Source organism: Capra hircus, chromosome 10 (assembly GCF_001704415.2).
Source record: "Capra hircus breed San Clemente chromosome 10, ASM170441v1, whole genome shotgun sequence".
Taxonomy (NCBI): domain Eukaryota; kingdom Metazoa; phylum Chordata; class Mammalia; order Artiodactyla; family Bovidae; genus Capra; species Capra hircus.
Window position 1 is genome coordinate 21,705,317 of NC_030817.1, and position 14,038 is coordinate 21,719,354.

Sequence of the window (14,038 nt, forward strand, 5' to 3'; positions counted from 1 at the left end):
CTCAAGCTGTGGAAAGACTTAAAACACAAACTTTCAGAGCTCACCACTGCCTAAGAGGGCAGAATAGGAAGTGGAAGAAGGAGATGCCCAAAGTGATGCCGCTGGGGCTCCTCAGGCCCAGCCCCTCCCTCTGTCGGATAGCTGGAAAGGACCAGAACTGGACTGGTGAAGTAAAAAGACCAGCCAGCACCTTTCTTAATCATTTAACCTTTTCTCAGTTTTCAAGTTAGGCTGGTCCACCTGCAGCATCCTATTTCTGACCTTCCTCTATCCCCAACAGTTCGTGACCTCTCCAACCCTCTGTTCACATCTTATCAAATTTGCTCTGGAAAGGTCAAGTGGGCTTTTTCAGCCCAAGTGCAAACCAGTGGTTCTCAGAGTGTGGTCCCTAGACCATCAGCAGCAGTCCGTAAGAACTTGGTAGAAACACAGACTCTCAGGCCTCACCCTAGACCTGACGAATCAGAAACTCTGGAGCTGAGGCCTAGCAATCCAGGCCCCCCAGAGGATTCGAACACACACTCAAATTTGAGACCCAATAGTGCATATAATCTACAAGGGTCAGCCGCATGCTTCTCTCACAAGCAGGTGACTCTTAGCTGGCACAGCTGAACGACCTGAACTTTAAGCTAGGAGCCCACGGAGCTGCCACTGGAGGAAGGAGCTTTCCAACTCAGCCTGTCTTCCCCTACTTCTAGGTTCAAGACCTTGTACAAGAAAGTACATAAACTGCCCTTGAAGCTGTGACCAGAGGCTGGAAAGCACGAACTTGGGGAGAAACATCTGGATGGTCCTGGAGGGCCTTACCTAGCAATGAGAACAAAACAAAACCTCCCTTCGCCAGCTCTACGCTGCTGAGACCAGACGTCAGAAGGGACAACGGTGGGTCAAAGGGCCCAGGCCTCCTCCTGACTAGAGAGCTGTCATGACTCTGATCTGCCCAGATGCCATCCTGCCCAGTGGAGGCTGCAGTATTTGTTCTGCAGGAAAACTGCCCTGGGCCAGACACTCAGGGAGGTACCTGACCCTGCCTCCCTGGGGCCTTGCCACGGGGCCTGCAGAAGGCAACAGGCACAGGCAGCGGGTGCCCTGACACATCCTGGGGCACGTCGGGGTGGCAAGCGGGTTTCCACGGGGGCTGGCACTATGGTGCAGAATCTGGCGCCTCAGGTACCGCCAACCACAGCCTAAAGAGAACTCTGTGTCCAGCGTTAGCTGTGCCAGAGTTAGCCTTCTGCTTCCATAGCTGACACCAGGCCCTCATTCCCAACAGGACTCTGGGGCTTTCCAAGAGGAACATGGGTCTTTCCAAGAGGAAGATTTCTAGGCTTCTCAAAATCCTGACTACAGCCACCTTGTCTGACATGACCATGTCAGTGGAAATTTAAAAAAAAATTTTTTTAAAGGATCCCTCCATTTCTTCTCTCACCTTCTTTATTCCCAGGAGTGAGGCAGTCTCACACTTGGGAGATCCAAGCTTTAGACTAAACAGATTTGGGCTTTAGATTCAAGATTTGGGGCTCTGTTGGAAACTTTAGTTTGATCTATACAAAGTGGGCTATTTAAAAGCCAGTCTTCTGCCCAGGGATGGATGAAGGATTAACCAGTTAGTGTTAACCAAGTGCTTCGAGCAATTCAGAGAAGAGATGCTCTCTAAGGAAAAAAGAAGCATTACAATAATCCTTTCCACTGGAATAGACTTTTATGGCTTACCCAGAACTTTTACATGTACTAACTCACCTAATCCTATCATTCACAATCTTAATTATTCCTGCAGGGCCAGGGCTTTCTGTTACCAGTAACAGAATTTCTGAACAAGAGGGACTGCAAAGCTTCTGAAGTGCCTGACAAGGAGGTGCTGAGAGCAACAGCGTAGAGAACGGGTCCCTCTACGAAAGGTCCCTCGTAAGAAATTTGAGACACTGGGACGTCCCTGGTGATCCAGGGGTTAAGACTCTGCTCCTCCACTGCAGACGGCAGGGGTTCAATCCGGGGTCAAGGAACTGAGTGCCAGGTGGCCGAACCAGAAACACATCTCTACTAGAAGGCACAATGGTTCTCTGTACCTGCACACATCAAATCACAGTAGAGTCCTCACCCCAACAGCTCCAGGCACTGGCCTGACCCCAGCTGACCAGTCCTGGATACACTTGCATGCCCATGGCCAGCTGCTCCTCCCCTCTTCTCCCTTCCCTTCTCAAGCATGAGGAACCTTCCCCATGGAATTCCTGACGTGAGACCCCGTGCAGTGCACCAGACCGGCTGAAAAGCTCCCACGGGCTGGCTGGGCAGACGCAGAGGATGAGGGGCCGGCCTGGAGGGGCGGCCTCACTCAGCCAGTCCCTTCCAGTCCCCACAGGCAAAGAGTCCATTCTCCTCCCTATCTTCTCCATAGACTTGTACCAAAAGCAACCAACACCCTCTTCCAGTCCTCCTCATTTCCTTGTTTAGACTCATTCAACCCTTAATCCATTAACTAACTGGTGTTTGTTTTTTTCTCTAACCTTTTGACCTTTAACACCAAACTTATTCCTCCTCCCTCTCCCTCCTCCACTGCTCTGACAACTCATGGACTGTAGCCTACCAGGTTCCTCTGTCCATGGGATTTTCCAGGCAACAGTCCTCGAGTGGATTGCCATTTCCTTCTCCAGGGGATCTTCCCAACCCAGGGATCGAACCCAGGTCTCCGCATTGCAGACAGACGCTTTACCGTCTGAGCCACCAGGGAAGTCAGGAAGAGCACCTACCTGCCTCCACCAGCAGCATCTTACCCCTCTCGGTGCTTCCCCCAAACTGTACTTCTGGTGATATGCAGCCCAACCTCTGAACTCTTAGGCTAAGGCTACGCTTCTTTTCTTTGTTGAAACCCTGGCTTCCACACATACTCCACCAAAATAGAAGAGACCACTCACTCAACCAGTATGGTAAAGCAGCAAACCAGTTTAGAGGACAGAGTATACTGGACTTCCAAAGTTTCAATAGAAGTGATGCTGCAAGTTCCAAAGGAAGGAACAGCCTGGTGAGCCCAGCAGACACGAAACTCTCTCTCTCTCTGCCTCTCCTCCCTCCAGACTGGCCCCGACGGGCTGGCCGAGGCATCAGTAACAACAGTGATCACGGCCACACCCTAACCCCACATGGCATGTGTGCCCTTTCACGTGTAGCGAGACTGAGGGACACTGAGAAACGCCTGGAAAATCACACAACACGCGAGCGGCAGAACTAGGGTTCCAACCGGCCCACCTGGCCCCAGAGACAGCATCCTTGACCTGACTATGCCATTCTGTCTCCCCTGCTTGCCTCAGGTCTTCGGGTAGACGCCTCTCCCTCAGAGAGGGCTGTCGCAGCCATCTGCACCTGAGCCCAGAGCCCTGCCGGTGGGTATTCCAGGGCAGCAATAGCGACCACGGGGAGCATCTTACAGAATTGGAGCTGGCACCATCGCAACCCTCGGCAGGAGCTCAACAAGAAACAGTGGACATATCAGAGTCTAAACCGCCCCGTCTGCATTCCTCCTGGTGTAGAGTCCTGTTGCTGGCTGCAGACACCCGCCTCTCACAGGCTGACCCTGAGGACCGACTACATGTGACAACTTCCAACAAGAGCCAGTCCAGTACCCAGTTCCTGAAAGTCCTCCATCACATTACCTATCTGCAGCTGCCCCACCCCACCCCCGGCCCACCTTATATCATCAACACACACTTGCTAAATGAGTTGATGTCACTTATGAAAACACGAAACCCAATCTGTTCCACGGCAACCTTGGGTGTTGGGTCTGGAACAAGTCCACAGGGTTTGTGTATCGTGATCTGCAGACAAAGGGTTCAGGTTCCCCAAGGCAAGAATTCCCAAGAAGCCTTAATGAGCTGTCCAGTCCCTTCAATAATCAAAGACGGTCAAGACTCTCGGAATCGGAATCCTGTTCATAGGGAAAACTCTCTGACATCCTCCCAAGACAAAGGGCTGAGACCAAGAGCTCCTGCTTATACCACTCAGCAAATACACACGTAGCCTAACTCTCCTTCCCTCAGACCTTATTCATTCTAGTGGTAAGGGGATGGGTGCTGTCTCAGAGGAGCTGACTTTGAACCAAATCTTAAAGGATGAAGTGAAGGGAGAAGGGGAAGGAGGGGAGACAGCGGGCTTCTAGCTACAGGAAATCTAGCCACTGAAAGAACAGGGTAAAGACAGGCTTGAAGGTTCTAGTGCTCAGGGAAAGGAGAATAAGGAGTCCCTTCAGCCTTGACTTTAAGGACAGAGGTAGAGGGAGCTGTGGATGGGGAAGGGAAGCCAAACCCGACCAGCTGCCGTCTCCCTCTCCAATGTCAGGCTAAGTTTAGAGCCAGCACGGTTCGCATATGCATTATTCCACAGGACTTCACTCCCCACATGTAATGAAAGCCTACCTCTTCTCCCTCCTCATCGCCCAAGGAAACCCTCACTGGGTTCACAGACTCTCGCTCAGGCTGAAATTTACCACACTGGGTGATGAACTCGTCTGGGCGGCCTGCCCAGCCCCACTCCCTTCCTCTCAGAAGATGCCCCCCACCACCACTACACTCACCCATTAAAGCATGAAGACACTTGACATCCTCCTCCACTCCCAAGAAGGACGGGCACAGAGTCTTCCAGGGAACCACTGACCAGGCTGCTGCTCCTCACGGGGCCAGGGACCCATCCTGCCTGCCCTCACACACAGCACGGACCATGATCCTGCACAGGCCTACCGGGGGTGACCCCTCCCACCCCCACCTCCCCAGGACGACTCCTGGCCTGGATATAACAAAGTACAAAGGGCACTGTCCCTGCCTTCAAGGAGCTTATGTGCAAACTTCTATAAAACCAAGAAGAAAGAACATGAACTAAGATCAAGTTCCACTGCATGATGGGGACAAATCAGAGGGCCACACAATCCACTGATGTCACCAGCTAACTTCACAGGCTATTAGTCAGCAATCTGGAGCAAGCATGCATCGTCATCAGGAGCCTGAGTGTGGCTGCACTGGGTCCTCTGTAATCTGGCCTCCAAAGTAATGAGACCAACTGGGAAGCAGAAACATCCAAGGCTCCTCTCCTGTTGGCCCCGCACCTCAAAGTGTCGAGATAGGTGCTCGGCAAATATTGACAGGCGGCTCCCCATGCCCCGTTTGTCCTTGTCTGGCGCATGACAATCCCAACGACATTCTCTTAAGCCTCCCACTGCCAGAGTCAACAAGGCTGAGCTGTTGGAACTCAAGCCAGTGATAATAAATACATAGGTCCCGCCTTCTCCCAGGGAGACCTGTATCTACTGAATGTGAAGAACTGATAGTCAGGACATTTGTATTATATAAAGTGTCACTCGCTGGCTACTCAGAGTAACAAAGGCCGGAGCAGAATTATTTTATAATCCTGCAGGAGTTCTTAGCGATAACTTCCTGAAACACATTTCCCCTCTTTGGCTTAAACAGCGAAAATACTTTTTGTGAATTTGAAAAGAAAAAACGCTATGCAAAGAATAAACCTTGAAGAGAATCTGTTTATCTTCTCTGCACTACTTCCCAGAATTCTGAATGATTAAACAGTTGTACTTTTAAAAGATTTGGCTACTGGCAAAGCTAACAAGTTAAAGCAGTTAAAACAGGGGGAAAACCTTGTCTCTAGGGAAACAAGTGAACCTAGGTAGGAAAAAGGCTCTTACAAAAAGGAATGCTGTCAAACACAGCTAAGGAAAGGAGGAGGAGGCAAAAGCACCACCAAAACAGAGAGACGAGAAGAGAGTTCTTCATTTTTCATTCCCTCTTGTATTCTCCTAGATGTGTTTAGAAATTCTGTAGAATGTAACCCTTCATTCACATCACTGTGCTGATGAAATACCTCTTTAAAGAGCAGACCCTTGGGGGACTTCCCTGGCGGTCCAGTGGCTGAGAATCCACCTTGCAATGCAAGGGACATGGGTTCGATCCCTCGTCAGGGAACTAAGATTCCCACATGCTGTGGGGCAACTAAAGCCCATGAGCCACAACTGGACCTGAGTGCCACAGCTGAGAGCCCATGTGCTCTGCAGAGCCTGCGCCCTGCAGCAAGAGAAGCAGCAGGGTGGGCCACAGCTAGAGAAAGCCCCCGCACCACGACGGCGACCCAGCACAGCCCAAAAGGTAGCAGAACAGACCTTTGGCATTCTCATTTTGTTAAGGTTTCAAAAACCCTCTGGACATTCCTAACAACCAGCAGCTTTGAAGGAACCCCAGCTCTGAGATGCCAACAAGACAGCCTCACTGAAGGGAAGGACTGGCTGAGATGGCCCAGCTGACCCTCAGCCCCAGCACTGCAAAGGGCCGCTGCTGCTTTTTTCTGCTTGGCTTCCTGTGCGAGATGCCAACATGTGGCATTTGAGAATTAGGGGCATGCGAACTGGGAAGACCTCGTCCGCATGTGTCTAAATATACTCAGGATGCTGCACTGAATTAAATCCGAAAGAATCCAAGAGAGATGGAAGAAACAAGGAGCACCTTCCAACAGAGCTAATCAGCTATGGTGTCAAAAGTGTAGAATCAACTGGTGCTAGAGTCTGGTACTCACACCTGGCAATTATTTCTCTGTATGCCAGTCAATGTCCTTAAGTGCTTCATATGAACTATCTAATTTAATCCTCACAACAATCGTATGAAGTAAGATTATCTACTGTTTTCCCTATTCTAGCGAAATACAGACAATGAGGTCAGCAAGATTATCCAAGGTAATACAGGCAGTGAGGCACCGAGGCAGTATTCATTCTCTTCGTGGAGAGTTCAAACTGTAGGTTGGCTTAAGGTGAGGTGGGTAAACAGGGCAGGGAGATCCAGCAGCAGGCATCCGTCTCAGTCACACCGCACCATGGAAGAGTCATCACTAAACACTGCCGTTCCTCTAGGCCCCAAAGCTGAACATAGGCAGCCAAGGTCACTCCTGATCTGGCCACAGTCCAGGCAGCTGGCTACACCAGTATCAGCCACCTGGAATGGGAGGACTGCTCACACCCTCATAGGTGCTGCTGGGGTGACGAGGAAGAAAGGAATCTCCCAGTCGGTGAGAGGTGGTGAAAGAATTCATCTACAAACCTACCTAGAACAATTAAAGACTCTGAGCACTCACCTTGTTTTTTTTTTTTTTTTTTAGCACCTGTGACCCTCTTTTACAGAAAGAGGTGGGTAAGGATAACCTGTAAGCTTGTAATTAAGGACCAGGGTAGTGGGCCACCTTTGTTTTGGTAGGTGGAATTTGTGTTTAATGAGGCTTTAACCCAGAGGAGAGCCACTGAGGTGTTCAGTCTGGTAGACTTCTGGCTTGTTTTGTTCGGAAGTTACAGTGCAAAGCTCATACCATGCGCTGGCGGTGTTCTAATCACGGCACAACAATCAGCACGCAGAGGACAATTTCTCAATGTCTTTTCGTGACGCCAGGGTTCAGCCAGCTCTATAATGACCCACTCAGCCTCCTACCACAATCCCCAAGTCTTTTTATAGTCACAGGTAATTACACCATGGAGAGATTACATCATGGCCTCAGCATGGTTGGCAGCTGACAGGAAGATGCTCTGCGGATGTTTTGGGAACTTCATTTAGCAAACAATTTGCTGTGGTCCCTATTGTTCCTTTCCAAAAATAGAACTGCCCTGGCAAAACCTGTGCCTGAACTGGGACCCAAACAACCAAGGGTCATTGCAGAGAAGAGCAGAAACAACCACAGAGGCAGACAGGGTAACCCAGAGATGACCCCTGCATCTTTCACCCAGAAAGGAAAACAGGCGGGGTCTCTCTTCCTCTGTCAAAGTTATCCTCTGAAGGATGCTGATCTGAGTGCGCCAACAGAGAACAGTACAAGAAACAGGTCTCAGAGAAGCCGGCCACTCAGCAGAGGTAGTGTGGTTCTCAGCAAGAGCATGGGCAACAGAGTCAGACAGACTGGGTACAAATCCCAGCCAGCTTCCCCACCTACAACTGTCTGCCTCTGTGCAAGTTACCTAAACTCCCTCGGCCTCGGTTTCTCATTTGTAAAATCGTTACAGGACCACACAGATCACGGACATTCTGAGAACTTTCATGTGATAACACAGAGCCTGATACACAAATGATGCTCCATACACATCACTTCCCTACCTGTCCTCTCTTCCCAGCTCAGTGTATGTTACCTCTGACTCCAAGTCCCTTCAGAGACAACGAGGTGAGCCAGGGCCACCTGCCAACATCTCTGCCACAGTGATGCTAAGGGCCAAAGCCACACCATCCCCCCGAGAGCCGAGCTCTCAACATTTTCCATCTTCAGTGAACGCTAAGCACCCAGCTTTCTCACTCTGCCTTCCTTGCTTTAGGTGCTTGTGCGATTTTGAACACAGCCTTTAAGTGTCACAACAACATCTTAAAGGGGAAAAAAAAATACTAAGTTTTTTCAATAAAATTGCTCAGAACAGGGAGCGAATGGAAATTAAAAGCTTTTTATATGAGTCAGCAAGGCAGCTGGCTTGGGACCATCCAACTATGCAAACAGGGAAGGTGAAAGGAATTCTGGACTTAATCAATCCTTCCTTAACTGGTCAGGTTTGACATTTCCTCCCAACCCCTTATCCTCAATCCAAGAAGTGACTCTACATCTCCAGTTTTGTTTTGCTTTTTAAATATTTATTTACTTTATTTGGCTGCTCCAGGTCTTCGTTGCAGCATGAGGAATCTTTAGCTGTGGCATGCGGGATCTAGTTCCCTGACCAAGGGTCAAACCCAGGCCCCCTGCATTGGGAGCATGACCATTAGACCACCTGGGAAGTCTCTCCAGTTTTGTTTTTTAAAGACAGAAGAGAACGTCATCTACATTAAGTCTCCTGCCCAGAGTGACTCAACAGGAGGTCACATACCAAATCTGCTGTTATTATTTAAAATTACACAGAGCACTTTATATGTCAAGCACCTTCCAATCATTTTTATTAGTCCATACAACACCCACCTAACATCCTCAAGTGTTGTATTTCTGTTTTATAGGTGACACCAAGAGGTCAAGTGATTTACCTGCAGTCATACATACAGCAAGTTTCTTAAAGTCACAAGCAAAGAGACCTGGGAGAGGCTGCTACACAGCAGGGATCCTAATTCCTCTCCAGCCCAAAAGGCAAGTTGGACAGCATGAGCACAGGCCTTATTTTTAGACCTGGTCTTCCCCTGCAGATTGTGCCCAGGTATGAAGAGTAAGACATGCTTCCTTTTGCTACTCTGAAAAAGGGAACTTTCAGTAACTCTGTCTCTGCTAAAGATATGAGCAAGGGGCAAGCTGAACCCAATCCTCTGTAACCCTGTCTCCATTCTAACTCCAAATCGATGGCTGCAGATAAGAGAGACCAGGACAGAAGACTGAACTAGGGACATGACAGATGTCACTTTACCTAGAGCTTTACCCCAGAACTCTCAAGTGCCTCTTCATGATGCTCTTCTTCTAAACCTGGGCAGTCACGACCAACTCTAGGCATGCTCGTGGTATTTACCACCAGAGACTATGCAGACAACCACCTCCAGAGGACGCCTGCTGGCCTCTGCCCAGTGAGAGTCTCGCAGTCATGTCTGTGCCAGGACACACGAACATGTCTACTGGAGCTCTCTGGGTAACAAGCATCTCATTTAGAATGCCTCTGGAACGGGTGTTTAAGAGCAGCTATAGGAACAGGTAAGAAATGCAGGAAGAGACCTTTCCTGACCTTTCCTGCCCTGAATGCCTTTCCACAACTTCAGATTATCTGAGAGTCTTGGTTTCTTGGCAAGCTTGCCCGACACACCGCTCATGGCAGGCTCGGCCACACAGGTGTGCTCTGGGTTTCAGGCCAAGCTGTGGGTACCTCCTTCCACCAGAAACCACTCCAGAGAGGAAAAAATATCACAACTTCATGCACTCAAACAAAGCAATGGTGAAACCCCTTCCCCTGTCCGCACCCTGCTCAGTGCCAGTACATAGGTTTTATGGGGAATAAAAAGACTGGGTGGAGGCGGTGGGATGGCAGGGGAGGAAGGATTCTTTGCAGATGGGGGAGGGAAAGAAAACAACAGAGCCAATTTTCCCATCCCGGTCTGAGCCCACGCTATAGACTTATATTTTTCCATACTGGAGAATAATAATCCCTTTATCCAGCCAGTCTGGAACCATCAGTCCCTGATAATTGATTTCAGACCCTGAATGGAAAGCTGGGAAGGTGTGGGTAGCTGGAAAATGGGGTGGGGAATGGGAGGGTGGGGGGAAGCCCATAGAAGAAAGTGGGGGGGTACAAGAGATGGCCCGATGAAGCTAAAGAGGCCGAAGGCAGAAGCTCTGCACTCACACGGCCAGGGAACGCTGGGATGCCTCCCCAGCGGAGCCGGCAGGAGCACGCGTGCCGGGGCGCCAGGCACTGGGCAGGGCTCTGGCCCCAGGGCTGCCGTGAGCCCGACCCTGGGCCAGTGCTCAGCCTCTGAGGTCCGTCCCAGCTCTGCCCAGTCCCTTCTTACTTCTTACTCTGACAGCCACTCCATTCATACACATTCTTAGTCAGCATCGCTTGTTCTGGGCTGGGATAAGCTGGCAAACCTCCTCCATAAAGGGCCAAATATCTTAAAGGGTAAATATTTTAGGCTTTGGGGACTACCTGGTCTATGTCACTATTACCCAACTCTGTCATTACAGCACAGGTGAGGGACCTGAGGCTTACAGAAGCAGAGACTTGCTCTGGGTCACAGAACTAGTGAGAGCAGGACTGGGCCCTGAACACAGACAGAGGATTCCAAAGCGTGCATCCTTACCTGCACATCACACTCTGAATCCTACACCTTGGTCCCCAACGTGACTACAGCTAGGGGAGGCAGGTGGTCAAGTCACCCCTGGCAGGATCCTACACCCCCCACTTCCGGCTGGCTCCCTAGGTCCCTTGGAGCCCCCCTGCCCACCCCCCCCCCCCCAGGACTGACTCCCGGCTGTATCAGCACCAGCACCGAAGCCGCCACCTTCTGCTCTCCCATTAACTGCTCCACAAGCGGAGAATCCCCTCTCCCAGCCTTTGGGAAAACAATGGTACTGAGACTTCCTTCACACACTCAGGCAGCAGGCAGGGGCTTACCTGAGGCAAGTCCGTCTCCAAGGAGGGTGCTAAGAATCACCAGGGGAAGGAATACTCCATGTCCCGCGGAGGCCACGGCAAACGCTGAGGTGCTCTTTGGTGCTATCCTGCCATGGCACATCTTTTATCCGTCCAAGTTATTTTTAAAAGGAAAAATGTAAAAGCCACAAGGAAGAACTCTGAAGTCAGCCTCAGGTAAATTCACCTAGTAAAAAAAAAAAAACAAGGACATAAGTGAAAGCTTTAGCCGTATGTTAGTTATAATAGGCCTTCCTTTATGATAAGGGAAGCCACGGTCACGTACAAAGTTGGAAGAATTCTAGCAGCTGAATCTCTACTGCCAGGAGAAGAGACAAACATGTAAGTGGCTTTTCAACTCCTCCCTGGGGAAATGCCAAGGCCCATAGTAAGCTGCCACAGGCGTGGTTACCACCTGGGAGCCAGATCCTTGTGACGGGACAAGGAGACCAGAGCTGGCTCACCTGGGGATCCGCCAAGCTGGGTAAAGCTTTCAGAAACTGCCCTGCTGCCTGCCTGCCCTGGGGACTCCAGCAGAGAGGAGGAAAGAGATGGCTGTTCACGTGCAGAGTGTTGCACCAGAGTTTGCCTCTGCCTTTGCCACTGGACTCAGAGCAAGTTCAACTAACCAGAAAAAAAAGAAAAAGAAAAAAAGAGAACATGTGTGTAAGAGGGAGAAATGCACCGCCTAGAGAAGGAACGCCGCAGCCGGTGCCAAGAGCCCCTGGCTCGGCCTGCTCAACCACCAGGGGCTGCAGGAGCCCCTGGGGATCTGGCTCTCCCCACCAGTCTCAAAAATGGACTAACTACTCAAGGCTCACCCAACACACCTGCGACCCCAGAGGCTGCACCTGTTGGCTTTACGTGACAAACACTGAGGGGAGAATGAGGCATAACTGTTGACTAGCCCGGCCATCCACTCTGGCTCAAAGACTCCCACCAGTATCTTTAAAAAAGCAAAAAAAATCAGGGATCAAGACTTCTAAGGGTTTTTTCCCACTTGCTTTCAGGAAAGCAGAAGGGTTGATCATACATTTTGATATAAATCTATTATATTCTACTTAACTCATTTGATATCACTGATCCCTAGTTTATAAAAGATATTCCAAATATAAGATTACACTTCCTCCTTAAACGCCATACACACCTCTTTCTCCAGTAAGGCTTTATGTAAACAGATAAGCAAGCCTGCTGCTGCTGCTGCTGCTGCTAAGTCGCTCAGTCGTGTCCGACTCTGTGCGACCCCACAGACGGTAGCCCACCAGGCTCCTCCGTCCCTGGGATTCTCCAGGCAAGAACACTGGAGAGGGTTGCCATTTCCTTCCTCCAATGCATGAAAGTGAAGAGTGAAAGTGAAGTCGCTCAGTCGTGTCCGACTCTTAGCGACCCCATGGACTGCAGCCTATCAGGCTCCTCCACCCAAGGGATTTTCCAGGCAAGCGTGGAGTGGGTCGTCATTGCCTTTTCCGGATAAGCAAGCCTGCCATCTTCAATCCCAACAAAGGATGTCCCTGAGGGATATCACCCAGCCCTGACTTTAACCCATGTATGAAGCCTTTGGCTCAGGCCTACACAGCCCTTCTAAAGAGAGGTACTGCAGACAGCAATATGAACTGTCTTAGTCTAAAGGAAAAGCAGCTATGAGGGTCTTCAATGAGCATGACCAAGGGGCTCACGGAGAGAGCTAGCCCTGGGTCTTCATTCACCACCCCTAAATGGTTGGGACTGTAGAGTCCTCTGTCCTCAGCTTTTACCCACACTCCAACCTGGGCCTTCACAGCTGTAGAACAGGGATGGTTCGTGGAGAGGTCTAGGGATGGAGTCTGCTAATGACCCAAAAGGGTACACAAAACCACATGCATGTCAATGTGTAAAAACAGTTATGCAGCTAAGAATGGTAGAGTCAGAATGCCAGAATTCAAATCTCTTTCCTGTGCTATCACTTGTGGCCAGTTTACTCTCTGAGCCTCAGTTTTTTCATCTGTAAAATGGAGACAGTAACCATACCATCATCTTCATAGGGCTGATGTAAGGATTCAGTTCAGTTCAGTTCAGTCCCTCAGTCATGTCAGACTCTTTGCAACCCCATGAATCGCAGCACGCCAGGCCTCCCTGTCCATCACCAACTCCTGGACTCCACCCAAACCCACGTCCATTGTGTCGGTGATGCCATCCAAACATCTCATCCTCTGTCGTCCCCTTCTCCTCTTGCCCTCAATCTTTCCCAGCATCAGAGTCTTTTCAAATGAGTCAGCTCTTTGCATCAGGTGGCCAAAGTATTAGAGTTTCAACTTCAACAACAGTCCTACCAATGAACCCCTTAGGATCAGACAAACTGCTCAAAACAGTGCCTGGCACTTTGTTAGTCCTCAGTAAACAATGGCACCTGTTGCTGTCATAATTATTAATAAGATCTGAGCATCAGAGGAGACCTTAGAGGTCACCAGGCTTCATCTCCTCTTCTGAAAGAAGCCAGAACTAAAGTTCAGAGAGTTAAAGGTTATGCCCAGGCCGCCAGCCAGTTAGCAATGGATCCCTGGTGCTGCCACTGTGCATGCAGCCACAGCTGAAGGCCTGGGCAGGCACTCACCGCCCCAGGGGAAGAACAAGTGGGTCATGGAGGATGACACCTGCTCGAGCCACAGGACAGCACGTGCACAAGTACTTCCGAGGCCAGATCAGGGTTGTGCTCAGCGTTCTGTGCATGAGTGGAGGGGGTCAGGAAAGACTACCCAGGAGAGGGGATGCTAGACAGACTACTGAACGGTGTGTCCAGTGAAGAAGGAGCACATCGAGTACAAGCGGCTGGGAGCGACGGACCCCTACACTCCCAGGAGACGCCAGAGGCAGGGGCTAGGCTAAATTTAAAATCGAGCCTGAAGACCAGGACTTCCCTGGTGGTCCAGCGGCTATGACTCTGTGCTTCCATGCAGGGGC

The 14,038-nt window shown here is 50.3% G+C and overlaps 1 protein-coding gene across 3 annotated transcripts in view; it reads right to left on the reverse strand.

Moving 5' to 3' along the window:
• Nucleotides 1-14,038, reverse strand: part of SUSD6 (sushi domain containing 6) — a 97,776-nt gene that overhangs the window by 39,572 nt on the left and 44,166 nt on the right. For 2 of the 3 annotated variants that reach the window (XM_018054035.1, XM_018054036.1), the window contains one exon: nt 11,084-11,288. In XM_018054035.1, the coding sequence (XP_017909524.1) occupies nt 11,084-11,204 (121 nt within the window). In that variant the 5' untranslated portion in view covers nt 11,205-11,288. Of the gene's footprint in view, nt 1-11,083; nt 11,289-11,565; nt 11,726-14,038 lie in introns of all 3 variants that reach the window. The other variant, XM_018054037.1, reaches the window with a different exon arrangement.